This window comes from Poeciliopsis prolifica, unplaced genomic scaffold (genome assembly GCF_027474105.1).
Source record: "Poeciliopsis prolifica strain line A6 unplaced genomic scaffold, Auburn_PproV2 SCAFFOLD038, whole genome shotgun sequence".
Classification (NCBI taxonomy): Eukaryota; Metazoa; Chordata; class Actinopteri; order Cyprinodontiformes; family Poeciliidae; genus Poeciliopsis; species Poeciliopsis prolifica.
In genome coordinates this window covers 5,871,731-5,899,623 of record NW_026562413.1, presented here as the reverse complement: position 1 = coordinate 5,899,623, position 27,893 = coordinate 5,871,731, and the positions used below count along the sequence as shown (strand labels likewise).

At 41.9% G+C, this 27,893-nt stretch overlaps 1 protein-coding gene across 1 annotated transcript; it reads right to left on the bottom strand.

The window, feature by feature from the left end:
- Positions 1–129: 129 nt before the first annotated feature.
- Positions 130–27,180, bottom strand: pum1 (pumilio RNA-binding family member 1). Its single transcript, XM_055053815.1, has 23 exons — positions 27,037–27,180; positions 20,977–21,149; positions 18,740–18,862; positions 18,002–18,070; positions 16,226–16,331; positions 15,220–15,413; positions 14,950–15,122; positions 14,597–14,861; positions 14,425–14,518; positions 12,746–12,844; positions 12,486–12,628; positions 12,003–12,141; positions 11,694–11,828; positions 11,076–11,375; positions 9,533–9,775; positions 8,349–8,619; positions 6,995–7,124; positions 6,561–6,695; positions 5,898–6,035; positions 4,139–4,264; positions 3,830–3,951; positions 2,925–3,117; positions 130–1,830 (listed from the first exon to the last, which is right to left on the bottom strand). The coding sequence occupies exons 2-23, from the start codon at positions 21,136–21,138 to the stop codon at positions 1,699–1,701; spliced, it is 3,492 nt and encodes a 1,163-aa protein (XP_054909790.1). The 5' UTR covers positions 21,139–21,149; positions 27,037–27,180; the 3' UTR covers positions 130–1,698.
- Positions 27,181–27,893: the final 713 nt, after the last annotated feature.

The following is a 27,893-nucleotide window of genomic DNA, read 5'->3' as shown; positions in this document are numbered from 1 at the left end:
ATTAAAAGCCCCAAAATTTCCAACACTTCTACCAAATCACGACTTTACGTAAACCTCTTAAAGCACACACACACACACACAAACATTCGCACATTCGCAAGTGTTTACAATGAAGCACATGTGAGACTGTTAAATTTTCAAAGTTTTTTTTGTTTTGTTTGGTTTCAAAATAAAGATCACACAATTGTTTAGAGACAATCTACAACAGGAGTTACAAAAAATAGTTGCCCAGGCAATAAGCATACACAGGTTCTGTTAACTATACACATATGGTTACAGGTGTGCTCGTAGTAAATATACACAAGGCTGCTCCAAATGTACACCGCCGCCGTGGCGGGCCGCCTCTCTCACCCAAAAGGACATGTATGATACAGCACTTACAGCACTAGAGAGAGAAAAAGAAAAAAAAAGAAAAGAAAAGCCAAAAAACACAAGAATCTCCTCTGTACAATCCATGGATTTACCCCCAGAAACCGGTTGTGGTGTCAACTCAGGAGCTGAGTGGGTTTGAATCAGTGAAGCTTCAGAAAGCCACGCCAACCGGCGTGCCTGTACACAAACGTTTTGCGGGGGGTAAAGCACTCCTATAAAAAGATCTTTTTTTTTCTTTTCGTTTCATAAAAAAAAAAAAAAAAGACAAAAAGAATCTTCAACGTAAGCCAGAAGACACCACCAAGTCAAACAGAACGTGTCCAATTGGGAGTCAGTGGGAGACCAACGTCTTTTTAAGTTAAGCAGTGACATGATAAAGATAAAACCAAGCGTGGCGAATCTTTGTACAAGTACTACGCTGTATAGAAAGGGCTTTTCAAAACAAAGATTTGATATTACAATTTACAATATACAACAACTCATATGTCACAACCAATGAGGTGAGAATATACACTGAAATGCACAGATTCTTTTTTTTTTCTAGTGATTTTTTTTTTGTGTCTTTTTTCTTCTCATACCAAAAAAGGGTGGTAAAGCACTTTTACATTACAAGGGTTTACAAATGTACAATTATACAGTCAGAAGTATGTGGTCACTACTAGGATACATTATAGATACAGATTCAACATCAAAAACCAGAAAAAACTACAAAGTTTTATATATATATATTTATATATATATGCAAAGGTCTACACCAAGTATACACGTTATATTTATAGAAGCAAGACCAGAAAACGAATCTCCCATGCTAAATGATCTGTCTGCTGGTTAAGCCGATGGCGTGTGTGAATTTGTCTATGATTCGGTGACGTCGGACAAATTAAATACTCCATCTCATAGTGGTAAATATCTTCACTGGGGCGAGGCGGAGGAGGACGGGGGAACCGGGATTGTGTGCAGCAGTAGCAAAAAAAAAGTGAAATGATTAAAGTTCATCAGAAACAACAACAACAACAAAAAAAGTGGGGCTTAAAAGGAGAAAGAAAAAGAAGAGTAGATCAGGTATCGTCTCTTTTATCTCCACCCCTCTCTGTCTCTGCGTCGCCCACTTCGGCAGGTTGGGCCTCGATGGGGGAGGGGTGACAGAAAAAACAAAATCCAAGGCTGCCTGCCGTCTTCAGAGGCTGGAGGGGGAGTTTTCTGAAGGATCTGAGAAGGGGCAGCTGAGGTGGATAGAGGGGAGCTGAGAGGTGGGGCAGGGCAGGGCGGAGCTGAGGTGGGGTGCACATGATTTCGGGTTTGGTTGTGGGGGAAAGACGGTGGCTCTCACATGATGCCGTTAGGAGGACCACAGATCGGGCCGAGGTCGACGCCGTTCTTCATGTAGTACTTCTCCAGCTTGGCGAGGATGTGTTTGCCGTACGTGTACTTCCTCAGGGTCTGGATGTGGGGCCGGATCTGGGCCGACAGGGAGAGACACGCCCGTTAGTCACACCGGGTTTCTACCGCGAAACGATTCACGGCAGTAAGGAGGTCACACTCTGATGGACAAACCAGGACCTGCAGCAAAGACACTGGCCTTTCTTTTTCTTCCTTTACGTCAGAGCAAAAAAGGGTGGTAAAGTTTGATGAAAATAAAACGGAGGATTTACCAGCTGCTATTAAAACAGCCATTGGAACAAAACATCAGCAAACTGAAGCCAATAACCCTTTAACAGAATCAATAACAGTGATCCCACCACCTGTCCAAATGTAACTTTCTAGATTTTTTTTTTGCAAGGCTGCAACTTCAGATCAGAACAATTTCCTATAATTCATTAATAAAGATACTTTACAGTATTTGTGAGATCTGATCACAAATAAAATATAAAGTGCCAATGTTTTCAAGGTTTTAAGCTTTATCTGAGAAGGGTAAAAGAAGAGGGGCTTTTTTCATCATTGTTTTTGAAAACAATGTGAATTAATCAATGTTTTCTGTCAGCAACTAATCAGTAGGATAAAAATCTATCTTGTAGGTGGAAAATTAATGACTAATTATCTAATTAAATAATAACCTATTTTTAAAAAATCAGCAAACAAAATCTGGAAATTAAAATCTTTTTCCACAATCATTCTCTGTTTATCAGACTAAAAAATTTAAATTCAAAAAATAAAATTCAATTCTGCAGCGTATAAGGAGATCTGGTTGGCTTACTATAAGTAAGCCAACCTTTTAAAACAATTACCTAGTAGCGCTTTAGGAATTTAGGAAAAAAATAATAAAAATAGACGGCAGAAAAGACAAAAATGTGTTATACAAAACTATTTCCTAAGCGCCTTCAGACTAACTGTTGGCTCCTCGTGATGTAAGCCACTTAAGCTTTCTAGTTTCATTTTTACATTTAAATGCAAAATGCATCATTTGCACACGTTTAATAATGTTGCATTTTAACACAAAATACAGTGAGGAGAAGAGTAGAAACAAATGTTTTATAAAGCCGATGCAGGAAGGCTTTAGAGGAAACGCGTCACAAATACCTCCGACTAAATGACACACGCATCCTTTCACTGACCTTATGCATGACGATTTTGCGCTGTGTGGGTTCGGCCACGTCGATCATCTTCTGCACCACGTAGTTGGCATACTGGTCCTTCATCATGGTGTATAAGGCACTGTGGGGACCCTCAGTCAGGCTGCACACCTCGTCTATCAGCAGCGCCCGTTCTGCCCGAGACGCGTGGGTCACACACTTCTCTACCACGTTGCTGAGGGAAACAGAGAGACGGGGCGACCCGTCAGGATGAGACAGACAGACAAGACTATGCTGGGAATATTTGTTTATTTCAGTATTTTCACATCAACTCTTTTAGCAGAGAAGCACAAAGGTGGTGAGTTCTTCAACAAACGTGTGCACTCATCTTTAAAACCACAGTTCCTCCTTCCGCTTAATTTTCCATAACTATGTCTGGATATAGAATTCAACAAACTATTAAATGCTGAAAATCACACGAGAGGAAATGACAGATGACTAAAAAGCATTTCTCTATTAAAATCTCTTTAAAAATGTTCTTATTTATTATTCTAGACTAGACTTAAAGTTTTCTTCTGTTGTAAGCCGTAATGAGAAACTTACTTTTGTGCTTTAATCTTCTAATTTATTATCCCGTACATGCATGCTGAGCTCATGCCAAAGGAAACATCCAGTCATGTGCAGACACACACAAAGACACTAAAAGCTGCTGACTCAATGTGCTACTTGTGCTGCAGAGGATCTACTGTGTGTGGATGTTTGATTCAGAGTAACAGGCCCCAGCAGAGCAACACAACACCCTGCAGGCCAAATAAAAAAATAAAACAAAAACACACTGGTGAAAAGAGAACTCATTTTCAGGTGTGGCTGCCATTATAGAGAAAAGAAAGGGGAAAAAAAAAAAAACCTGGAATAATGTGGAGAAACGTGCTGGGAGTGGAATTTACCTGGCAAACTTGTGCTGGCTGAGTCCCAGGACGTTGCCTCTTATTTCAGCCACGATCTTGCTCTTATCCTCGGCCCGGCCGTGCTCCAGAACGTGCTGGATGACGTAGTTCCCATACTGGTCCTGAATCAAAACCAAACCGCAAATACTTTCAAGCAAAAGGCGAGGCGGACAGCTGGGGGATCCGACGTCACGTCGGACGCTGCCAGATTCTGAAAATCCGGAGGCTCAGAGCGAGGAGAGGAGTCACCCTGAACAGCATTTGTTGTTTGTATATATATGTGTGTGTGTGTGCGTGCGTGTGTTTTACCTGCACTAGCTGCTCTGTGTGCTGATGGAGCTCCTCCAGTATAGGCAGCGTCTGTTCGGGAAGGCAGTGTTCGAGAATACGTTGGATGACTCGGCAGCCATATGGGTGAGTAGAGAGGGCGAAGACCTGCGACGGGAGTAATTATTCTTCGTTAGTCATTTCCCTTACTCACACACACTCACACACACACACACGCACACACACACGCACGCAGACACGATAAGGCTGAGGTGAGTAAGCGCCGCACTAATGTTCTCTTTCTAAAAATATTTTCACGTGGCGCAGAAAGGAGCTGCAGCAACAGATTTATCTGAGCCTGTTCCTTCACATGCCGAGCCCGGGCCTGCACAGGGGAAGGTGAAAACAAATTCCTTCACCGCTTCCAGCTACGTAAACAAATCTCAGCAACCAAGCGGAAAATATGCAGTTACACGACAGACGCATGCAAGAGACACCACACAAATCAGTGACATTTGCTGTCATGACTGAAAGCTTTCATATGAACTCAATCGCTTCCTGGTCATCTCCTGCACCATGTGGTGGACGAACTGGTCCAACAGTACTCACAGCCCATAGATTTATGCACATTTTGAGAGGTTACAGCAACAGACTGCTGCCGATATAATTGGGAACAAAAGTGATGCGTGGTTAAGTCTGTCACAATAGCCAATTAAACAATTAATCAGTTAATTGCCTGATGAATTGATTTCCCTTGTGATAATATTTTTTGGGAGCAATTTTGTTGAAAGACTTAATTTTTTTTATTAATGGTTCCAGATGTGTGTGTGTGTGTAATTTCTTTTTATTTTATTTTTATTTATTGCTTTTTCTTATGTTTCCTTATTTTGGGGTTATTTAAAAGATTTTCAAGTTCCCAGTGTATTAGGTGTTCTTTGCAAAATTTTAGCTTATTGATCTTATGATTATCCAATTATCAATATATTTATGAAAATGGTCTCAAAACAACAATATTATATTTTATTGCAATCATTTCTGGGACAGTTTAACATACTGGAGAGCATCTGTAAGCCAAAGTCAAATTGTCAAGCCTTGCCACAATCACCTCACATTCATCTTTTATCTTTGACGGCACCATTCTTAAACTTTCTAGTTTCTAGTTTAGGTCCTGAATGACCCTAAAATGGTTAAGATGGTTCCAGTTTCCCTATGTCCAAATAAAAAGCGATAATGTTCTCTAAGCTACTCTTACTTTCCCCCTTTTCTCTTAATCTTCTCCAATAAACCTCAAATGAACAGAGCAGCTGCATCTACTCAGATTTAATCACATACGACGGTTTCTATTTTCAAATCAAGCAACTTCTCAAGTCAGAATTATTTAAGGGTGGCAAGAAATCCAACAGTCTCTAATAAAACAACAATTAACGTCTTGATGTTTGTTTTGACAGATGATATAGCAGCAACAACGAGCAAGTGTGTGTGCACCAAAAATTTGGAACAAACTTCCAGAAAACCGTAAAACAGCAGAAACCCTGACTTCCTTTAAATCTCAACAAAAAACACACCTGTTTAGAATTGTACTTGAAATGTAATATCTAACAATGTATTGTTTATTCTATGTTGCATGACTTTGTGTTTTTGTGCTTAGGATGTAAAGCACTTTGAAATGCCTTGCTGCTGAAACGTGCTATACAAATAAAATTTGATTTGATTTGTGTGTGTGTGTGTGTGTTTGGATGACAGCCAAACCTCGGCAGACTTTACTGACTGAACGAGGAAGGACTTTGAGGCAGGGACCCACCTGTCCCTTAAAGGCTTCGATGATGAAGTGCAGCGCGTGAGGCTGGACGCATTCGATGCACTTCTGCACGACGTGGTTCCCGTTCTGGTCCTTCACGCACTTCAGCACGTGGCCGTCCAGCTCGCGCACCATGTCGCTCTGCAGGGGGGCGGAGAGCGAGGAAGAATGTGTGAGGAGGGACGTGTAATTGTTAGTAATCAAATATGTCCTGGAGGCATTTCGCAAACTCTCTCTGTGTGGCTCAGTGCCCAACAAATAACCCTGGACTTTAACACATGCCCTACTGGGAAATCTATTGGGGTCCATTAAGGAAAGATTGATAGTTGCTTTTCCCCTCCTCCTCACACACATTTTTCTAAAAACACAAGATTTGAGCAAATGTACATTCTGCCTGGACTTATTTATCTTCCGACCTGCATTTACATATAAACAGAGCCATTATTTGGCAGCCTGCTGTTCCACCAACAAGAACCCCACACTGAAGATGAAATACGTGTTCAAAGGGAGAGGCGCACCTCTTCATCGTTTTAACAGATCTATGAGGAACCCTCGCAACTTTACGGCCGCGTTGCGAAGCAGCGCAGGGATGATGGGTACTCTGGCGCACCAGGAAATTAATCATTATCCCGGTTTCAGCGGAACACAGTGAGACGTTGTACTTACAATGACCTGCTGCTCCGAGGGGATGAACTCCAGGGCTTTCTGGATGACCCTGCAGCCGTACATCTGCAGGGCCAGAGACAGAACGTGACCCCGGATTCTTTCGGCCAGAGCCAGCTTCTGGTCCAGGCTCCCAAACTGAAACGAAAACGAACCCGTAACTTTTCTTTATCGCAAACACACCACAGCAAACGAAGCGTTTTCAAGGTAAGTTTTCAAATAAGGCTAAAGCGATTAATCGGGTGAATCGATTGTTGAAATAATTGTCAGCCGATGTCGGATTTGATTAATTGTCAGGTCAAAAATGTCAATTTGCAGGAAAAACAACATACTGCGCAAAAGTAGATTGTGTTGTTCAAACATTTGAAGTACCCTTTAAAGCCCAGAGTGAATAAATGAAGGAGTCTGATTTTCACACCAACTCAGACTCTGCATACCTCAAAGAACTTCTGGATGACGTAGTTTCCAAAGACATCCACCATGAGCTGATAGGCCGCCTGCAGGATCTCACTGAAGACGAGCTGGCGCTCGGCGGAACTGGCTCGCTCCAATTTTAACTGGATAAACCTTTAAAAGAAGAAGAAGGAAATGAACACAGATGTACTCGTTGTCTTCCTCAATATTTAATTCTCAATTTGCCTTCGGAAGACGGAAGAAGACAGCTGTCTGAAAATCCACCCGGTGCATCGGGAGGATTTACAAAAGTTTGCTTGGCGGCGAAAACAAATAAAAGCGGCAGAGCAATAAAGTGAGACAGAAACTGCTCCTATATCTTTAACCTGAGGGAGCAGCCAGACAATATGAGATGAATTTCAGAGTGGAAAGAGGGAGATGAAGGAGCTGAGCAGCAGGCTGGGAGGTGAAATGATGGATACCAGGCAAGGATGAAAAACAGGCAGCGATCCAGAGGAGAGGAAAGGTTCTGGAATGAGCCTTTCCAGAACCTTTGGGTTATAAACAGCTCATCTCAGAAAGCTCAGCCTCACTGGTTAAAACTGACCCTAAAACAACCCTCAGATTGAAAAGAGAGGATGCCAGATAATTCAGCTGCTAATTTTATTATGGATTTACGACGACATACACTGACTGCACCTGAAATATGTCCATCAGTGTTACAGTCTTATTCGTTTCTACTAGTTGTAAATGAGTCGTTTAAAAGTACAAAGCGTTTTAGATTAGTTACATCTTCTCGGTTTAACCAGTTGGTCAGGAAAGGAAAGTTTTAGACCAGATTAAAGCTCTCAGAGTTCATTTCTATCTGCAGTCCCTGACATACTAAACTCTCACTGCATTAGGAACAACAGCAGCGTGTTTTTTCAAATAGAAATATAAGAAGGGTACATTCTTAAAACAGACAGCTGATGCTGAAAACATCTATTTATGAACATTTTAAATGTTAAAGTATGCCGTTCAAATGTGTTTGCTGGTTTTGAAACACAAGCAATGTCTCCCAGAATTTGTATTTATTTTAATTCTGTGTCAAAGAATAAACGCTCCAACATTGCACAAGTTACATTGTATATTCAGTCATAATTTTATTGCTTAAAATTGCTTCATTTTCACCGGATTCATTTCAAAATCAACTTTCACTGAAGTTTTGGACGTCAACTTCAGTCTGTAAGACCTGCAATGGCAGCTGCCTTTTCTCCACGGACAGAACAGAGATTTTGTGGCTCATATAAATATTTGCAATCAGAATAAATTCAATGTTTTGGGTTTTTTTTCTTATTGTGACTCACAGGGTCCGGTGCTTTCTTAAGATTAGAACTGAGGCGTTAAAACGGTGAGTACCTGCTGCCGTGCTGGTCCTGGCTGAACTCCATGATGTGCCCGGCGATGTCTCGGAGCTGCAGGTTCGGGTAGCGGTTGTTCCTGAAGTCCTCCAGCAGGCGGCTCCTGCCCGAAGGCATCACGTCCGACATGCCGTAGCGTAAACGTGACGACGGGAACAGCTGGCTGCTGGGCGAGAAGAGGGACGAGCCGGAGCTGGCGGCGCTGCGGTACTTGGCCTCTGCTCCCGGAGCTGCCGAGATGAAGCGGCCGCTGCCGTTAGTCAGGCCTCCTGTGGGTCAGACGCAGTCAAGGTTTCAACGACGGGGCTTCATGCAAGCCGGGAAATTGTCATTAATATCTACAGGAATGTAAAATCCTCCATGAAAGCAAGAAAATGTACACAAAGAAAGGCTCTTTGATAGAATAAACCGTCAACTTCATACAGCAAGATTTGGATCAAATTAATTTCTTTAATCTCATTTTATTGCACTGTTAGACGTTATATCATACAAATCAAACCTGAGCTCTGCAGCACTGAAACAGGGCACTGGATGGCAGCACAACCTTAAACATGCCTTGACTGGGGAAGAAAAATCTTCATAAAAAGAGGATTTCCATAGTTCTTATCCGCTTCAAAACCCAGGCTATCACAACAAAACACACCAAAGGTCTGTTGCAACCCATACAGCCCTGCTGATTAAACCAGTTCATCTGCAGATTAACTGCACTCTCCCTTACTGTACAAACATTTATGCGACTACATTGGACTGTGTACACATGTCTAAATTTACGTGCAAACATTCAGAAACATCTGCGCCACATGTTTAAGGTTTGGTTCAAGCTTGGAAATGAGTCGCACCCAAAACATGGGGCTATTTACTGTCTGCAAAACATGACCTTTAATGCTGCTAATTTGGCTGCTACGCAGCAGCGGCGAACGCTTGAGAAATGATGAAGTTAGGTAATCAATCAGGGTGATAATTGAACCATAATGAAGCTGTCAGTTCGGCTGGCATTTCACCAGAGTGTAGATGACTGAGTTCTGTTTTAATTTTGTCAGACGTCAATCAGACCAAAACATCACAGAAGAAAAGGCGGCCATATTTTTATTAGTTGGTTTGGAGGAGATTGTCAACAAAGCAACAGATCATTTGGAGGCTCGCTTGTAAATGTTTAAGGTAAATAAAATAAAAGGCACTTACCGAGATTGAGATTGGATGAGGAGCTGTGATTGGACAGCGAGGGTGGGGGTGTGAGGGAGTGGGACGGCCCCTGGTTGGGGAGCGGCATGCCCACCGGGCCGGGGGATGGGCTGAAGCCCAGGGTGCCGTTGTAGAAGCCCCCATGACCAATGGGAGTGAGACTGGAGGGGGTGCGCTTGTACAGCTCGCTGTTGCCCGTCAGGGAGTCCCGCCTGGAGCCACTGCCACCACTAGAGTTGGCCACTAGAGGGAGACAATATCTATCGTTACCATCTGAGCGGGGATCATCAATCAGCTGTGGTTTGTTCACAGCTGCAAGGGAAGCAAGTGTGGCAGAGTTAATATAATAACTCATGTAATTACATTTACTGTTACTATTTTGGGGGGAAAAAAAACAACAAAAAAACCTTAAGGAGTATTTTTACCAGGCAGTACTTTTTACTTTTACTTGAGTAATTTTATTGTAAAGTATTGCTCCTCTTGAGTTAAATTTCTGGATTCTCTTCCCACTAAATGAAAAACCATCATGTTTCAACCAAAAGTTAAACATGATGTTAAAGTTGTTTAACTTTTGTTAAAGTTTCACAAGTTTTTTTTTTGTTTTTTTTTAAAGAAACTGATTTTCAAAAATTCTATTTTGCCTAGTTTTGTTACTTACTTAGTTTTGTTAGGTTATTCCTAAAAATAACCACCTCATTTTATATTTTGTTGCATGATTATGTCATTTTTAAATATTAAATGGTTGATAACTTGATCACTTACTCTGTACTTGACTAAACGTTTTACCAAATACTTCTTTACTCTTACTTGAGTAATTTCTTGGCTGGCTGCTTTCACTTGAGTAAAAACATGTTTAAGTAGTGATACTCTAACTTGAGTGAAATTTTTGGGTACCTAAGAATCTTGGACACTCCATTGTGACCTGTGACACTTCTCCTTAAAAACACAATAAAATATGTTCATTAGGAGAATTGGTCAAAAAAAAATTTTGTGTGACTTTTTTAAAACTTTTTCTTCAGTTTTGGTTTTTCCTGCAGGAAAAACCAAAGAAAAGCTGCACCATAAGAAAAGCTTTTCTTCCAGGATTGTGTCCTTATCTAGTAAGAAAAAGCATTCCCACAGCACAGTGCTATCAACGCCATGCTCAGAATCATCTGAAAAGCTAGCTATATTGTGCAGATCAAAGTGCTTTCTAATGTTTGTTTGCTGTGTTTTCTACAGTTTTAAATTTTAAGCTGAATTTCTATTAGCTACTATGCTGAGTTTGAATTAAAAGCAACATAATGTCATTTACTAATTACATGACTTTCAAAAGCAATTGGTAGACAGGATTTTATTTAGGAGCGTAAAGGTCATAAAATAAATGTCTGTCTCACTTTTTCCATTTTGCATGTGGAAAAAAACGTGAAAACCAGGAATGTTTTCCCCTTCAACCTGAATTATTCAGCACTTTGTTGCTTTTGTGAAGAAAAAATTTGGAAAAAAGGTCAAGGTGCAGCAATACACGTGGAAGACTCTGTAAATGTGGACAATTTATCCTCACCTGCGGTGCCAAAACCTCCCAGCGTGGCTCCCAGAGTGGCGCCGAGCGAGGAAGAGCCAGGCTGGCTGAACCCCAGCGAGGCTGACCCGGGTCCCGGCTGGCCTGAGCCTTGTGAGAACAGAGAGGAGCTCTGGGAGGAGGAGCTGAGGGACGACGAGCCGTAGAAGGAGCTTCCTCCCAGCGCACCGCCAGGGCCGCCCTGCTGCTGAGGCTGCTGGGATGTCATGGCACGAAACGGACCGTTCGCTCCGCCGCCCAAACCACCATTGGCACCTCCGGCTGAAGCTGCTGCAGCTGCGACTGGAAGAGAAGCCACACAGGGTAGATAAAGAATGAATTTAATGATAAATTAAAAGCTTATATGTGTACCAGGAGGTTCATTTGTGTGGCTGGTGCATCAAAACACAAACCAAATCACGTTGTGACTGAACAGAACTGACGTATAGGGGAAAAAAAAATCTACTAACCCACCAGAAGAAAAAAGTCTCATAATCCCCTAATTGCAACCTCAGGTTGAGTTTGACGTTCACAACGCGTTTATGATCACAAAGGGCGATCGGTTGTTTTGTGTTTGAGCTGAGCTCGTTTTTATGCGCTTACAGTCAAACTCCACGCTACCTGCTTGTGCTGCAGAGGGGGAGATGATGACGGAGGCAGGGGCCATGAGGCGGACCGGTCCGCTCCTGGCTCCGGTGTTGACCACCAGCGCCCCCGTTTGGTCATAGTAGGCCGCTGGTGCCAGGACCGGGTATCCTGAGAAATGGAGAACAGACCCCAGCATGGCTCCTTTGTTATATGAAGTGAAAAAAACTCCTTGTTTGAATATCCCTAATCACTGCATTTGCATAACAGTACTGTAAGGGTGAATACATTTGCAGAAACTCGCTTCCACCGCAGTAAAAGCCATTTGAGAAATGTTGTACTAACCGGGGACGCCTGCTGCTAACCCCTGCCCGAAGGCAAGCGCTGAATTTACCGCTGCTGCGGCAACCAGCTGATCGTTCTGCTGACCCTGCTGACCCTGGCTGGGGGTCAACGGACGCTGGTTTCCTCCAGCTCGCATCACCTTCACAAAAATCACACACAAAATGTTACCAGAAAAAAAAAAAGCAAGATCTGGACTCAAGAAGTAAGTAAAATACTAAAAGCTCAGAAAAGCTACGTGCGTACACTATAAAGATGCATAAATATAAATGTCTATAAAATGTAAAGATGTTGAAAAGTATGAATCTGTAAGTGAAACAGTTAAGGGAGAATGGAGCTAGAACTGAAAAAAGATATTGAAACATTTATTTTATTCTGTGAAAATTCCAATTTTCCATCTCGTGAAGCATTTTAATCACTACACAGGAGCTTTGGGAGAATCACTTGCAGCGGGGAGCATTTTCTCTGCCAGGTTACAAAACTGACCTGCTGCTGGTTCTGCTGACCCTGTCCTGCCGCCTGTTGATTAGCCGAACTGTTGGCTGCAGCAGCCTGCTGCTGGAAAAGGTTGGCAGGATAGACCCCCCAGGGGGTCACACCGTAGTACTGGGGAGGCATCACTGCAGGACCTGCAGGAAAAGCGAGAGCAGAGAGGTTAGCGGTGGCTCTGCTTATGAAGCTGAACAAACACAAATTTAAACAAGGTGCTTCCTGGTTAAAGATCGGTGCAGCGAGCCGCTTCGTACCGAGAGTAGCCGCTGCTGCCAGTCCCGCTGCGTAGGGGTCCGTCCCTGGAGGAGCGGCGCTGATGATGTAAGGATTGGGCACAAATGCTGGGGCGAGACCTACAACAGAAAAATGAAACGGTGAGTATGAAGCAGCTCGGACTTTAAAGAAATCAGCACCAGCCAGTAAACGTTTTATTGGTAGCGTTTCCCTTTCATCCCTGTTTTGATTTGACTGGTAACGCAAATATATTTATCACAATCCAGGGTTTCCAACTCAAAGTGTTCAGCACAATGTTCAAGCTTCGTGCATACGGAGGTTATCAAGCTAACGCAAAGTAATAAAACACACTTGGAAGCAAAGGCTGAAGAATTAATGAGTTTTACTCAATTTCTTAGGATAAAATAACATTCTCTCAGGAGGTGAAACTGATTGGTCACTTGAACTTTGTATTTATTTTGAAAATGCAAAATGTCTCAGAAAAAAGAAGAAGAAAAGAAAAAAATAGAATATTAGTCAAACACAAAAACTTTCAAATTCAGTTCAAACAGGAGTAGGAAGACGACGTAGTTTATTAAATTAGTCCCCAATTGCAAGGTCTAAATATGTCTCACTTTATAAATATTTACAGATATTAAATTTTAATGTCACAATTTATTCTCTTTCAAAACTATATCCGCACATTTATTATATTAATCTCACCTTTTCTAATTCTCTATGACCTATTTGGAAAAACAGTAGAATATATGAATGATTTTAAGGATAACTGTAAAATAGTCCTTAAACTGTATTGTTTTTCGTTCCTTTTTAAGAAAACTCCCAACCTTTTCACCAAGCATTATGCCACCAACATTTTATAACTGTGCAGACGATGTGGGAACGTCTTCATCAAAGACGAGCTGAACAAAGTGTAACATTGCTGTGTGTCTGCTGCTTGGTGCTCCACATCGTCAAACTGGAAAAGCCAGAATATTTCTTGTCAACCTGAATTTTGTCAGTATCTAGATACTATCTGCATGTGTCTGGAAAAGTAAGAGTAGGTGATTACTAAGAGAAACGGATATGAAACACGGTGAGTCCAGCTGAAACACTATTGAGGCAATATTTTAGTGGCAGAGGACTTCCTATTCCTCAAGCTTTCAGACAACACCAGGTGCTAAAGAGCTCTGGAGGAGCTCCCTCTGCTTTTAAATTGTTCGTGTGGCAGCATTGTGGGAACTTGTTAGAAAAAAAAACAAAAAAAAAAACGACCATCAGTGGAGTGCCAGACAAGACACAAAGCAATGTGGGAACAGCCCAACTAGCTGCTAATGATGAGCAAGTTTGCCGTCTGCTTCTGGGAGTATCGCCGCCGTGTTAAAGGGACAGCTCACAGTTTCATTCAGCTGGGGCCGCCGTTAGACCTGTGTGGATCAAAATCTCAAAGACTTGGAGAGATCAAGCTAAACAGAGATTTCTTTGAAAGATGAACTGAACATTCATCTTTCTTACACACTCGATTGTTTCAGCGCTGGTAGAGTATTTTAAAAGGTAAAGCAGTATTTTATTAAACTGAATCTCCATTGATTTAAGTGTCTTAAAAAAATTGGAGGTGTTGGATGAACTGCATTTATTTCTTTTATCTAATCACCAAAATAAACAGTTAAAAAAGCGGTAAAATCAGTGCGGCTTCAGTGTGAATAGGTAAAATGAGACTTACCGATGTGAGGCTGCTGTGCAGCTGCCAGCGCGTACTGTTGCTGCTGAGCGGCCGTTAACTGCTGCACAGCCAGAGCGTTGTTCCTCTGAAAAAGCTGAGAACAACATCGCAGTTTAACATCAACTGAGGCGCCAGGAGAAGCCGTGGTGCTCTCTCTGCCTGCAGCCATTACCTGCTGCTGGTTAGTGTAGTCAAACAGGCCCACAGTGGGTGCAGAGTCCATGGGCATCTGAGAGTTGTAGTCGAACTGAAGCGGCTCCATCACCGACTCCATGGGGTCCATGGTGACGCCTCCTTGGTCCACCCCGGAGAAGTCGTCGGGGGGCTTGGGGCCTCCACCGCCCCCTAGTGGTGTCAAGCCTTCGGCCCCGACCCCTCCGGGTCCCCCCAGCAGGTCGCCCTCGGGGCCAGGCGGGGGCATGTTGCCAGGCGGACGACTGCGGGGACGAGAGAGCGCCACTGGGTCAGTTTTCCCATCTGACTAGGGAGTGCTGCTCTAAAGAGATCGATCGCCGCCTCTCTCACCCGAACTCCTTCACGTCGACATCCAGGCCGTTCTGTACGGGCAGCCCGTTTGGATTGATGACGTCGTTGATCACGTCGTTCTCACTTTCCGTTAACTCTTTCAGCTTCTCTCCCTCGAACGTCGTCTTCGGCTTCTCCCTCTTCTCTTCCTCCACCTCTCCGTCTCTCTGTCCCTGCGTCGTGGAACGCGAACGAGAAAATAATAAACGCAATATAGAATATCTATGCAAGATTTGTAAGAGTTTTGCGTAATCAAGCTGAAGGGCTCACATATGGTCCTTTCCTGAGGCAGGGGTCCAGCTTATCAGCCGGTGAGGATGACAGGACGTATTCCACCATGCTCACCCCCAGGCCACCGCTTTCAGAGCGCGGAGACATCACCGATCCCACCCCGACTTCACCCCCGCCGTGGAAGCCCTGCCCCGGCCGACGGGACACCATGATGGGCTGAGACACGGCGTGATCTGCCATGAAACGGACAGAGACATAGGACTAAAGCAGGGCTGCCTCGATAACTTCTGCTGGATGATAAATTGTCCCAGAGATTATTGCGGTAAATGATAATGCCAAATTCTAACCATTTTCAACTAATATGACAATAACGATACTGATGGAAGTACACACTCTCAAAGATAAAAAAGAAAAAAAAGACTTTAATTTCTAAAGAACATTTACAGCGGAACTGGAAAACATTTGAAATATCCAACATAAACAAACAACCAAAACAATAATTAAAATGGATTATGAAGGAAAATGTGCTTCCGTAGCGCTCCAAGGGATCCCAAAGATGGACAGCGCAAATCAGAGAAGGACTTTTAATCGTGTGCTTTTAAAAGGACATAGAATCATTTTAAAAGAAATTAATATATGCATTCTTTTTTTTCCCCTTTCTGTTTTCAAAACATGAACACCCTGTAAAATATCTTCAGAAGACTTCCAAAAATCCACCCAGCCTCATGTTAAAACCTGCAGAAACGTCTACAGTGAGGATGTTTTCTGGTGTGGCGCCACAGAGCTTCAAAGAAAGCAGAAAAATCTTTAGTCATGTCTACAGAAATAACTACGCTGAGCTGAAGTGAGGCAGTGGGATTTAGCTTGATTTCACTTTGATATCATCTTTTGATTCAGACAGGGATCTAAAAATAAAACCCTGTCAGCGGTGGTTTCTGGATATTAAAGAACTGTCTTCAAAGACAGTTTCTCTACTTTAATTTCGATGGGTTTGTTCTTCACTGTATCAAAAAAAACAACAACCAACAACCAGACCGCTTAATACCTGAGGCACCCCACGCACTGTCCCTCCATTGGTCCAAGAAGATCCCTTTTGGTCCATCCTTCCCAGAGTCATCCACTTCCCAGAATTTCTTCCCAGTTAGGAGCTGCTGTAGGGACACAGGGAAAAAAGCGTTACGCAGAGTCAAAAATAAAGGAACATTTGAGCAGAAAGGTAAAAGAAAAAGCCCGTGATATTACAATTTTTATTTTAAAAAGAGGGTAAAGTCTGCCTGAAGGGCTGAAGGAGTCAAAGAAATCCAGGTTGATCTTCTTGGATTTTCACTATTATGGGAAAAAAGACTTTAAAAAAAAAAAAAAAACAGTATTTAGGTTTTGGCATCTTACCAGCAGCCTAGATATATTCTATGTTATTAAATCTTTGCTACATTTCAGTTACATGAGAAAAAACTTTTTTTTTTAGAAACTCTGTGACCTGTATATGTGAAACATGTTGTGTTTAGAGGAGAACAAATGTGTTTCTAGAGCAGGGGTCACCAACCTTTTTGAGACTGGGAGCTACTTCATGGGAACAGAGTAACACGAAGGGCTACTTGTTTGATACAGACAGAAATTTTCTTGGCTCAGCCTTTATAACAATAGTATATATACACGTATAAATATGATTACATGCTGCCTGATCATATTAATGTTAAGGACTAGTTACAATAGTTATCATAGATAAGCTCTTTTGTGCCAAAACATCTTGTATGTAGCGCAAATCAGTGCGAGTCTCTGGGGGTCAAAGGGCACGCCAAAGCCTAAATCTCATTGGTCAGTTTGCTTTTTGTGTGAGTTAAAAATGAATGAGTGGAGTTTGAACCTCCCGTTGTTCTAAGGTCCTGCCTGAGCTTTTTACAGTGTGCGTGGCGGTTCTGGCGGGTCACCGGTTTATTAGCATTTTTTGTGGTTTCGCCAACTTAAAATCTGGCGGGTCACCTGCTGACACCAGCAGATGTCGGAAAAAAATGTCAGACCGATCAGAAGGTACGCAGAAAACTATCACTGCAGCGGACCTGCAGGAGCACACCTCTCTAACGCGCATCATCACGCAAAACCAGCACAAGCCTAAACCACTGAAGCAGTGCATTCTTTTTTTTACACAAACAATGTTAAATAATACAGACATGGAAGTGAAGCCTGTCCGTGTGATCCACGGAAAGAGGAGGATGTTGATTCCAATGTTTGCTTAATTTTTACTCTTTTGGGGAACGTTTCGACTAGATTAAATTGTTTAACCCACCGTCTTAACCCGACGCACAGGAAGGGCGGCAGATGTCCGCTAACGGGTGACCCGCCAGCTCTCCGGTTCGGGAAACATCAAAGAAGCTCATAAACCGGCGACCCGCCAGAACTGCACACTGCGAAAAGCTCCGACAGGATCCAAAAGACCGCTCTAAGAACTACGGGAGGTTCAAACTCTGTTCATTCATTTTTTGCTTACAGAAAAAGCGCCAAGCTGCCAAATAAAAAAAAGCAAACTGACCAATAAGATTTAAGCTTTGGCGTGACCTTTGACCCCCACAGAATCAGATGTGTGCTTCGTAAAAAATGTTTTGACACACAAGATCTTTTTTTTCTCCACAATTTTGTTCATTGTGAAGAAGGTTCGATAAGAAAAACTTCAGAAATTCTTTTCTTTTTTTACTGCAGGTAACATTTGACTAGGTGTGTAAATCACGAGCCACAATTCTGCTTCGAGAATCTCTCAGAAATCAAAAGGCGCACAGACAGTTTGGTATTGCCTGAGGACTGGTACAGAAACCTGGACCTAACTTACCTCTCCCATAGCTCGTCCTTCTAAAGCCAGTGCCTGGAAGTCCTGATTCAGCTCGTACATGGACCGCACCTGAACATCAAAACAATAAGTAAATTTAAAAAAAGAAATAGAGTCATAAAAACAACAGAAATGTGTTCTTCCCTCTTAAAAAGCTACTCTCAGCCTAAAGCACGAAATCATATGAAAAGTTCCCGGCTTGCAGCTCTTCTGCCACACTGATCGTTGATTTTGTTTTGTCTGGAGAATCATGAAGTGTTTCTGATAGAAGAGACCTTCTAGGAGTCAAATTGCATTACTAAAAATAACTTTCTTCTGCCTGTTTTTTCTTTTTTTTTTAATAAAATGTTTTTGGCTGGCTATGGTGACCTTTTTCCAGTTTTCTGCCAGTAGGTAGAGAGGAAGGGAGCAGAAAGAAGAGGAGGAAGACAACAATGACTAAGACTAAAGCCTCTACCCACAACGCCATGCTTTGTCCCAAAAAAGCAACTTTCTCCTGATGCAATTATCCAGCCAAGCTACAGATGCCACATAAGCACTTTTAGGTCAGCAAGCTAGCATTTTCTTCATGATGTTCCTCAAGTTGTCTATTTTCCAGCTGTTTGAAGCACACATTCAAACGCTGCTTGCCCCTCCACCGCCTGTTGCTGTACACTGCTGGTTAGCTAGACACAAAAAAATGTTTTTTTCTTTTTTTTTTGTACAAAAGAAACAGACAAATTCAATCAGATATGTTCACACCTGACTGTCATGGATGTTGTCTCCAGTGGGCCAGCGATGTTTGCCGGGCTGCTCGCCATGCTGCCGCTGGAAGAAATAATCAACCATGGCATCGTCCTGGGAACGTCCAGCGCCCGCCACGCCCTTCGGTTAAAACACAGACAGAGGTTATTACCGCCATATTGTGATAAAACTGGTAGAAATCTGAGCTTCTGTGAGCACAAACATGTGCAATATGCCTCCAGAGGAAATAAATTAAGCAAAATTCAAATCCTAAAATGCATTGTAAGATCAAAACCTTATTTATGGGACAAGCGGACAAAAAATATTTAACGGTCAATAACCAGTTCAGGTTTCCGTCAACTACAAAACACACATTTCGTTGTGTAAACTTTGTGCTCATTGAACAATTGATTGCAATAAATGACGACCATAGATGGTTCCTCGATCTAGGCAGAAATTTTGAAAACGACACAAAGGAGGAATTAACGATTTCCACTTATGCATCAAACCATATGACTTTAACCTTCCTCTGATTTACTGAAGTTAAAATAAAGAACAGGAAAGGATTTTATTGTGTTTTACAGGCTTAAAAATTGAGACTTTTTAGTTTTGATGCATTTAATGAACAACCTGTCCCCCAGATTTCTCATTACTTGGCCTGTGATTATCAGTCGGGGGCAAACCGAGGAAAAATTCACCCACAGACTGACATTTTCTGGGCTTGCATCACCGAAGCCGACCAGGGCTGCATGTTGATGCGTCAGAGTTAGATACATTCTAACAGAAAGGAGTACTTTTCCAAATAACAGGAAAGATGACTTGCCTGCTTACTCATTCTGAGTGTAAACACTGAATTCCCCTGAAAAACATGTCTGCCACCACAAGTGGCCAAACAGCTCTGGAAACAGATGGACTTAATCATCTTCTTACACTCAAAGAATATTATCAAAATTTGGCTTACAGTGACAGCTGTTTAATATTATTATTTTTAAAAAAAGAAAGTAGGCTCCTTGTTATGAGATTTTCTAAAATCTCATAACAGATCAAATAAGGCAATAAGAATCAGATCTGGAAATCACTTCTCAGATCATCAACTACAAAAAGTATTAAAATGTTTTTACTACACATTTTTGGCATGTAGACTGTTTTGCCTGAAAATCAGTCACTGTGGTTGTCAGAGCCATTAAACTGTGCTGCTTACACAGCAGCACCTCGAACTAAATGTTTATAATCTATTAATTACTTTCTCCATTCGTGAAGTAATATCACAGGTGAAGTAACAGCACAGCTCATTATATAGACTGTAAAAAATATGAACTACACTTTCAGTACTTTTTTTTTTACAAACTGACTGCAAAAAAAGTCTCCAAAAGATGTTTTTATTTTATTGCTGATTGCACTACAGAAGATGCAAGTGGTTTGTGAAGATAAGACGCATCTTAAAATGACAGACACACAGAACAAATTAGGTTTACATTAAAAAAAAAGAAGAAGTGAAGCACATTTGTTGCAATATAATTTTTCAGTTACATTCGAGAAAACCTTTATGTATTTGTTTTTTCATCAAGTGGCGTAGTGTGGTATAATTCATTATCAGGTTTAGTAATCATAAAAACTTGCGTTTTGTCTCTCAACTGTCATGACTGACATTACAGTCTCAAATGCTTCGAAAAACAGAGCAAGTAGTAAAAAACAAGAAAAAAACCACCTTATCTGGATAATTAGCTTTTTTAAAAACTTGAGTCAAATCGATGTGTACTACGCTGTTACCTAGCAACCCCAGCAGAGCGCCAGCACATTGGGCTGCTGGAAAAGACAAATTGTCTTGATGTTGTCTTAACTAATTCAGCTGGGTCCTTGTTGGTTGTGCAGGACGCTCTACTAATGCTTTTCAAAGATGTACAGTTGTATAATTGTGCATCTGTTTTCAGGCATTTTCACCTGCAAGTGTAAATGTAGAGATGGTGGGTGTGGCCGGCAGCAGATTATTTCATTCTAATAGCTCATTAGTCTCATTTTAGATGATTTTGTGCAAAACATGTAAAGAGCATGTTTTGTTTAGCCCATAGACGTATCCTAACCTGTTCAGGGAAGCATAATAGGTCACCTTTAAGTCCTAAACTGGACTCTGAACAAATATGTAAATGCACAAGGAGGTAAATAAGACCAACTTTCCCGCTTTCTTTTTAATCAGATGCATCCATTGATTTATGAATGAGCCAGAAGCAGACATGAATCAGAGTGGTGGGTATTACCTGCTGACTGGGGGGTGTGGCCTGAGGGGTCTGTCCAGTTGGGGGGGCATGTCCTCCGCTACTCAGCACCACAGGCATGCTGGGAGATGTACTTCTATGGTGGGGGCTGAATGAATCCTGCCAGAGCACTGCTTTCCTCTTCAACACACACACACTGCTCATTCCACCACAGCCTGTTCAGACACAGACACACACACACACACACACACATTAGAAGACGACTTCTGCCGACTGGTTCAATAGGCTGTAAAAACCCACATTTGATCCATCCAGACAAGTTTAAGATGAGTCCTACTGATTTACAGGCTGAAAAAAACATCTGTAGTACTTCAACCCAAAGTGAAACTATTAAAATTTTATTTAGTAATTCTGTATTTTAATCAAGAAACTGAGATTAAAGGCTGTTTATCAACGTAAGTCTATATATTTTCAATTAATGTCACTTTAAAACAGATGTTGTAAAATACAAGTACTGGCAAAGTTCTTTACAATGCAGACTGGCATTTCCAACCTCAGATCAATAATCATAAACAGACTATAAATGGGACTCCAGAGGAGTCGACTAATTTTGTACCTGCATTTGAAAGCTGCATTCATATTTTCAGGGAAAAGCAGTTTTCTGTGCTTTTCTGGCTAAAAAATGACTGCATGGCAGGTTGCATTAAAACAAACAGCACAGAGGAAAGAAGCTCATTATTTCAGTGTTAAAACTGCATTTTTTTCAAATCGTCGATTCGTCAGACTGAAATTGAAAATCACACAGATTTGCAATTTGATGCCGGCAACATTTTTATTTGTCGTCGGTCAATATGAGTCTGCCTCCAGCTCTTAATGAGGCTTGTTCGCTTCTTCAGGGCTGGAGCCAGAGCTGGAACTGCAGCGATGAAAAATAAATAAATAAATAAATAAGCCTAAGCATGGGGTTACTTTCAGCTCCACAAATTTTAGGTTTGGCTTGAAAGCGCTGTTTGAAAGGTACAGCAGTCAGCTGGAAAGACATATCAGCAATATCACAAGTTTAGTTATATAAAAGGGTGTAGAGCAGACCCCCAACTATGAGTAGTTCGGTATTACTTCTGTGGACCGTAACTCCAATTTATGCGTGCATTATTAGTTATTTGCAAAAATTCACAGACTTTTCAGTTACGTGTGCAAAGCAGCCAGTCAAAAACGATATACATCTCAAATAGACACACGATCAAAATCAATAGGCAAAACGACCGACAGAATATTTAATAATTTCACTGAACTCTGATTGAGAATCGCACAGCATTCTGGGGGATGTAGGCAGAGGGAAAGGCTTCAGCTAACTCGCTCACTCTTTGGTTACCTCGCGACAACCTGTTGGGTAACTTGTGGCTACTTAGCAGCTACCTGCTGAGTAAGTTGCACAGCAGCAGCTTAAGGTTTCACCACGGCGCCTCATAACTGCTTGAAAATAAAAACAGCAGCACAAAGAGGAAAATATGATTGAAACATCAAAGATTACGTCACTAGTTTGGAGGTATTGAAGTATCTCAGGGTTTCCCCTGGTGTATTATTAAGCCTGGCGGGCCGCCAGGCTTTACTGGTGCCCCCGCCAGGCTAAGCACTGTTCATTTATTTTACTTATGTTACAGTTTGCACTCATTAAACAATGTGCTAATGGTGGATAACAAAACTATTTCAAATAATTTATCAATAAAATAGGTAAATCTCGGTGGATTGAGAATAAAAGTCTTGTTTATCATTTTCACAAATGAGTGCATCACAAATCTCCAAGTGTTTGTTAAAGACTCTCTCTGTGTTTTATGTAATTTACAGTTCGGATTGGTCAGGTTTGGTCAGGCCGAGTTATTTTGATTAGAGGGTGGAGAGGATTAAATACGGTTGGGGTGACTTAAACAGTCAAATTCTTGTTTGGTTTATTTCAGATTGGAAGCTACAAATCAGATAAGAACTGATGATGTACATCAGGACTGGAACATGAACAACGGAAATAATTGGAAGACTATTACAGCTCGACACCATAAATACAGGATGCCCTGGGGGGTTTAGTTGGAAAGACGTCCACACAGAGAAATAAAGGAATAAATTACCGTTTAAAGAGACCGATGGGTTTTTTAAGCCACTTCATACCATCAAGGAAAAAAAGTAATGTTTTCCATATACGATTAATTCTTTGAAACGTGGCCCAATGATAGCAAATGAAAGAATAATATGATAATGAAAAGGTTAGAGACATAAAACTGACAACTTTACTATTATCATCACTATTTGAACATTTTTCCAGACCAGAGGAAGATTTGGGCAAATGTGAACCAGATTAGCCAAGCCCTATAAAATCCAGAATTTTTATTTTATTTTTTTCAGGTTTCATTTAAGTGTCAAACTTGCTCGTGAATTTATGATTTAGGATTTCTTCCACGTGCGATGAAAAAACATGATACTGAGGGAGAACCAAAATGAGGAAAGAAACTGATTTTATTGGGCTTCAGATACACAGTTGATTTAAAAGGTGTTTGCATAAAAGCATTGCCAAAATAATTTTACTAGTACAGCTGCACAATAATGACAGACAGAGGAGGACCACCCTGGACATTGATTCTACCACTAACACAAACATCGGCTACGGCAGTAACGTAGGGCTTCAGGAACCCAGATGCAACAATAATCATTTAGCATCTGGGTTAGAAAAAGAGCAGATGTAGAATCTAACGTCTCTATATGAAAAGGAAACGGTCCCCCAAAACCAAACTGGCAGTGATCCCACTGGCAGGAACAACTGCCACCAGGCATTTTCTGAAAGAAATGGAAGTGAGAGTCCACAGTCCCACTCTTCTTCACAGAACGGTTTTAATCCATCCACAATGAGGGTTTTAGAGAATGAGCAGTCTCGTTAAATACAAAACAGCAAGTCCAAACTTTGACTAGGCTGCTCCAAAACCCTACCATAACACTGCCACTACCATTTTTCACTGTGAGTACGCTGCTCCTTTTCTAGCATTCTCATTTTATCCCAGAAAAACTAACAATGTTTCATTCTTGTCTCAGCAGCTGGCAGAATATCTTCCCAAAGGTTCTTGGAGGCCTCAAGACGCTTATTAGAAATATGTTTTTCTTTGGCCTTTGCATGTTTTGACATATTTCGTCTACGCTTTGACCAGTAATGCACTTTCAAAATAAATAAATTAGCGGTCAAGTCACAGGGGTCTCGCAGAAGTCCAGTTAATATCAAAGACAACAACGTTAGCGTCACAGGATAATAAAGTCAAATGATTAAAGGGATCGGCCTGCCACTGAAGATTCATTTTAGCCACAAGATGACAAAAAAACTCATTTAAAAAGATCACAGTAGGTACCTAGTGCCTTAACTGCATCTGATCTAAAACTCATGACTTAAGACAACAGACTGAGTCTACAGTTATACAATTATTTACATATTCACAGCGATTATTTGCGTCACGCACGATACGCCCCGATTAGTTTTCTGGTCCTCATCGTGCTATCAGCTGAAAAGCTTTAGTTGTGAAACTAATCCAAAGAACAGTTTGTGGCGAGAAACCGCTGGTGATCAATAGTGCCATCACAAGAGTAATCACGTGTCAGATTGTGACACTTTTGTTTTTTTTTGTCGTCGTTTGTTTAAAAGTAACGTTTGCGTCGTTCGTTTTTCAGTTTATTTCTTTCAGCACGGGCATAGCAGGAAAAGCAAAGGTCAGTGCCTCCAAAGTACAGCGAGCAGCTCTCACAAGCAGATGAACTGTTAAATCTGTTCGCCTTATCTATTTGTACCAAACAAACTCGCCACTCAGCATATTGCGCAAATGAAACTATTTGGAAAAAAAATAACGCTATCTAAGAATGTGTGTGCACACAAGAGAGAGAGAGAGAGAGAGAGAGAGAGAGAGAGACGACTCGCTTTCTTTGGAAGATACGGAGCCAAACTGGTGGCTGTCATTTTGAAAAGGTCAGAGGTGGCCTGGTTACTTAATCAGGGGAAAGAGTGAAGGCCGTGTGGTGATTAAATGCGGTTTTAAACCTGAAGACACACACGCGAGTTATGGTTGCAGATACAGTGACGTGCACTGTTTCTGCACGCCTTGAACCCTTTTCTGATTTTCTTACATCATACCCACAAAATGTAATGGATTTTTGTTGAATTTGTATGTGACTGACTTGAGTTACCTACTACACAAAGTAGTAGGTAACTCAAACTTTGTGTTTGACATCCCTATTATGATTTAGCTGAGGTGTTCTGTGCAGCCTTAGTGGAGATGTAGTTTTTCAGCAAGTACAAGCAAAGTGGCGAGGGCAGATGGGAAGATGGATGTAGCTAAATACAGTATGAACAATAAAACCTGGAAGAGACTTCAAAGACTCGATGTCGGGGGCAAAGGTTCACCAAATCCGAAACATAGAGCCGGAGTTACGACGTAGTGGCTCCGATCGAACCAAGACTCAAATCCAATCCAAAATTTTTGGTAAGATTGGAAAATTCATCTTCACAGATGACTGAGCTGGAGGTATTTTATTTATTTTTTTTGAGTGGAACAGCGGTCAAACGTTTTTAAGCTGGTCAAAACAAACCCCAGAAAACTGCTTCGACACAGTACGGCCACACAACTGTAAATAATACTTTGCTATCCCAAGTGAAGAACTGCCAGAACTGCAGTAAATGTTCGCTTACTGTTTAAGTGCCAAGCTGTGACTGCGATTGCAGTGCATTTGGTGACATTCATTATGTGTTTATTCTAAGTGATGTCATCACTGTACATTGCTTGTTTATCCCCTACTGTACAAGCAAGATACATCATTCACAATTTTTAAGTGCCTGTTCTAAGTCAATTAGCAGTTGTGCACTACTTTGCGTCGGTCTGACATACAAAATCCCGATAAAATTAGATAAAACTGATATTTGAACTATAACAAAATGTGAAAAAGGTGAAGCGGTGTGGCTACTCTTGCAAGGTGCTGTACAGGTCATGACAGCATTAGCCGTGTCCACCAGTAGGAGCAGAATTTGTGTTTTACAGCCTCTCCTTATCCAACAGGCTCTAATCTCACATTAGTGTCCCAACAGGCCAAGAAGAAGTGGCGAGCAGTCCTGTTTAAACTCATCCATATATAGTAATTACCTTTGTGTGAGCCTGTCTGACACTGTGGGTCCTCTAAACAGCTCACACAACCTAAAAATCACCCTCACACATCTAGCCGCAAACCAGCTGAACACCTCCAGCAGCTAAAAACAAAACCAGTCTGCCAACCGGTCATTCACAAACCGAGAGCAGCCTTTGTTTTCCTGTTGCACTCTTCATTCAGCAACAAGGAAATGCTAGCTCTTCAATCCAGTTCTCTAAACACCCGGAAATCCAGCGCACACTGCTCGCTGTGCTCTCGGTTCACCTCGGCGCCCGGAAACGGGCAGTCTCCCCGAGCGCAGCGGGGTCGGTCGCTCAATAACCCGGGGCTCGATCCACCGCATTCCGGGCACAGACAGGGGTGTGACAATCCCGACCTGCGGCTAACAACAGATACCTCCACACACAGGCCATCCCGGCACACACTCCGACCAAACAGAAACCGTGGATGCAGGCTGAAAAAGCTTCACGCTTTCCAGGGTTTCCCTCTTCATGCACTGGCCTTTCGCTCGCGTCGGTTATCCGCGAGGTACGGAGGGTTCGCTGCCCGTGCCTACCAACAATAACACGGCCTCCCGTTGCAAGCTCCGACCGGCTGCAAACACGGGCTTCTACCGATGATTTTAGCAGCCTCGGCAGCCTCACGGCTTCATAATGCTGTTATAGACAAACAGCCGAGGGGCTTTACGTGTCTGGCGACCCAGTTGTCTGGGTAGATAAAGCTGACGCGGATGCTAACAAAGGCCCGAAAACTGACTGTAGCGGAAGACCGACACAAGGGGAGGAAGGAGCCAGGCAGCAGAAAGGTGCACTGCCGCTCCAGCTTCACAAAATCCTCTTATTTCGCCACTTCCTGGCCCTCTAAAGCTGCAATATCGGCATCGGGGCGTCGATAACTAAAGTCTGGAGAAACGCGGGAGCGAGTCAAAGCGATACCTACCGGCGGAGAGGGTGGATGGTCGCGGATTTCGGCCCCAGTTTCTCTCTGACACCCCGGGCTTTCACTCCGACAACATGGCGGCACGACGGAGGAGCAGGCAGCAGCGCCGCATGACGGGAAGGGATGAGAGGGAGCGTACGGCTCATTGCGCCTGTATGGCAAGCCATAGCAGTATCTAATCAAACGTCTGAAATTGTGCTTTAAATATGAATGATGAATTAATAATACTTTTGTGGTTTAAAGTACATGACTAATGGCAAATGGGGGGAAAAAATTTGAGGAAGTTGGAGGAAAACATAATTTAAAAAATAATAATTTAAGGCTTTAAGAAAAGTCGGTGACCTCAATTTGTGCTTCAAAAGAGCTGGCACATAGAAAATTTTGTGAGTTTGATAAAAAATAAAAGATGTATTTATTTTTAAAAAAATTAAATCTATTTACAATCCATAATATCACTTTGTATGTTTTAAAAATAGTTTTTCTTTCTGTTATGGCATCTGATGTGTGACATTTTTATTTAACCTGTTATAAATGTATACCGGATAGTGACAGTCAAATGTTTAGTTATTCAAAGTTGAACTACAGGCATTTCAAACAAAACTACTGTTGAATAATTGTGTTATATTACTAATTTGTTTGGTTTTGTTTTGCTTCATATTAGTGCACACACAGCTTTCAAGCAGGCTGGTAAAGCATAATGTCATTTTTATGCTTGTGATGTGGCTGAAAAAAAAACGTGAGGACAACAGAAAGCTGTTTCTTATGTCACTATTAGTAAGAACGATGAACCTCTGAAAGCCTCACAGTGGCAAACAAATCAGGCTCATTACTGCCCGATGTGGAAATATTCACAGCAT

Coding starts and splice junctions, on each gene's coding strand:
- pum1 (XM_055053815.1), bottom strand. CDS start 21,138: ATGAGCAGTGTGTGTGTGTTGAAGAGGAAAGCAGTGCTCTGGCAGGAT. Junction 18,863..20,976: donor CCACACCCCCCAGTCAGCAG/GTAATACCCACC, acceptor TTTTAACCGAAG/GGCGTGGCGGGCGCTGGACG. Junction 7,125..8,348: donor CAGGACCAGCACGGCAGCAG/GTACTCACCGTT, acceptor CTTCTTTTAAAG/GTTTATCCAGTTAAAATTGG.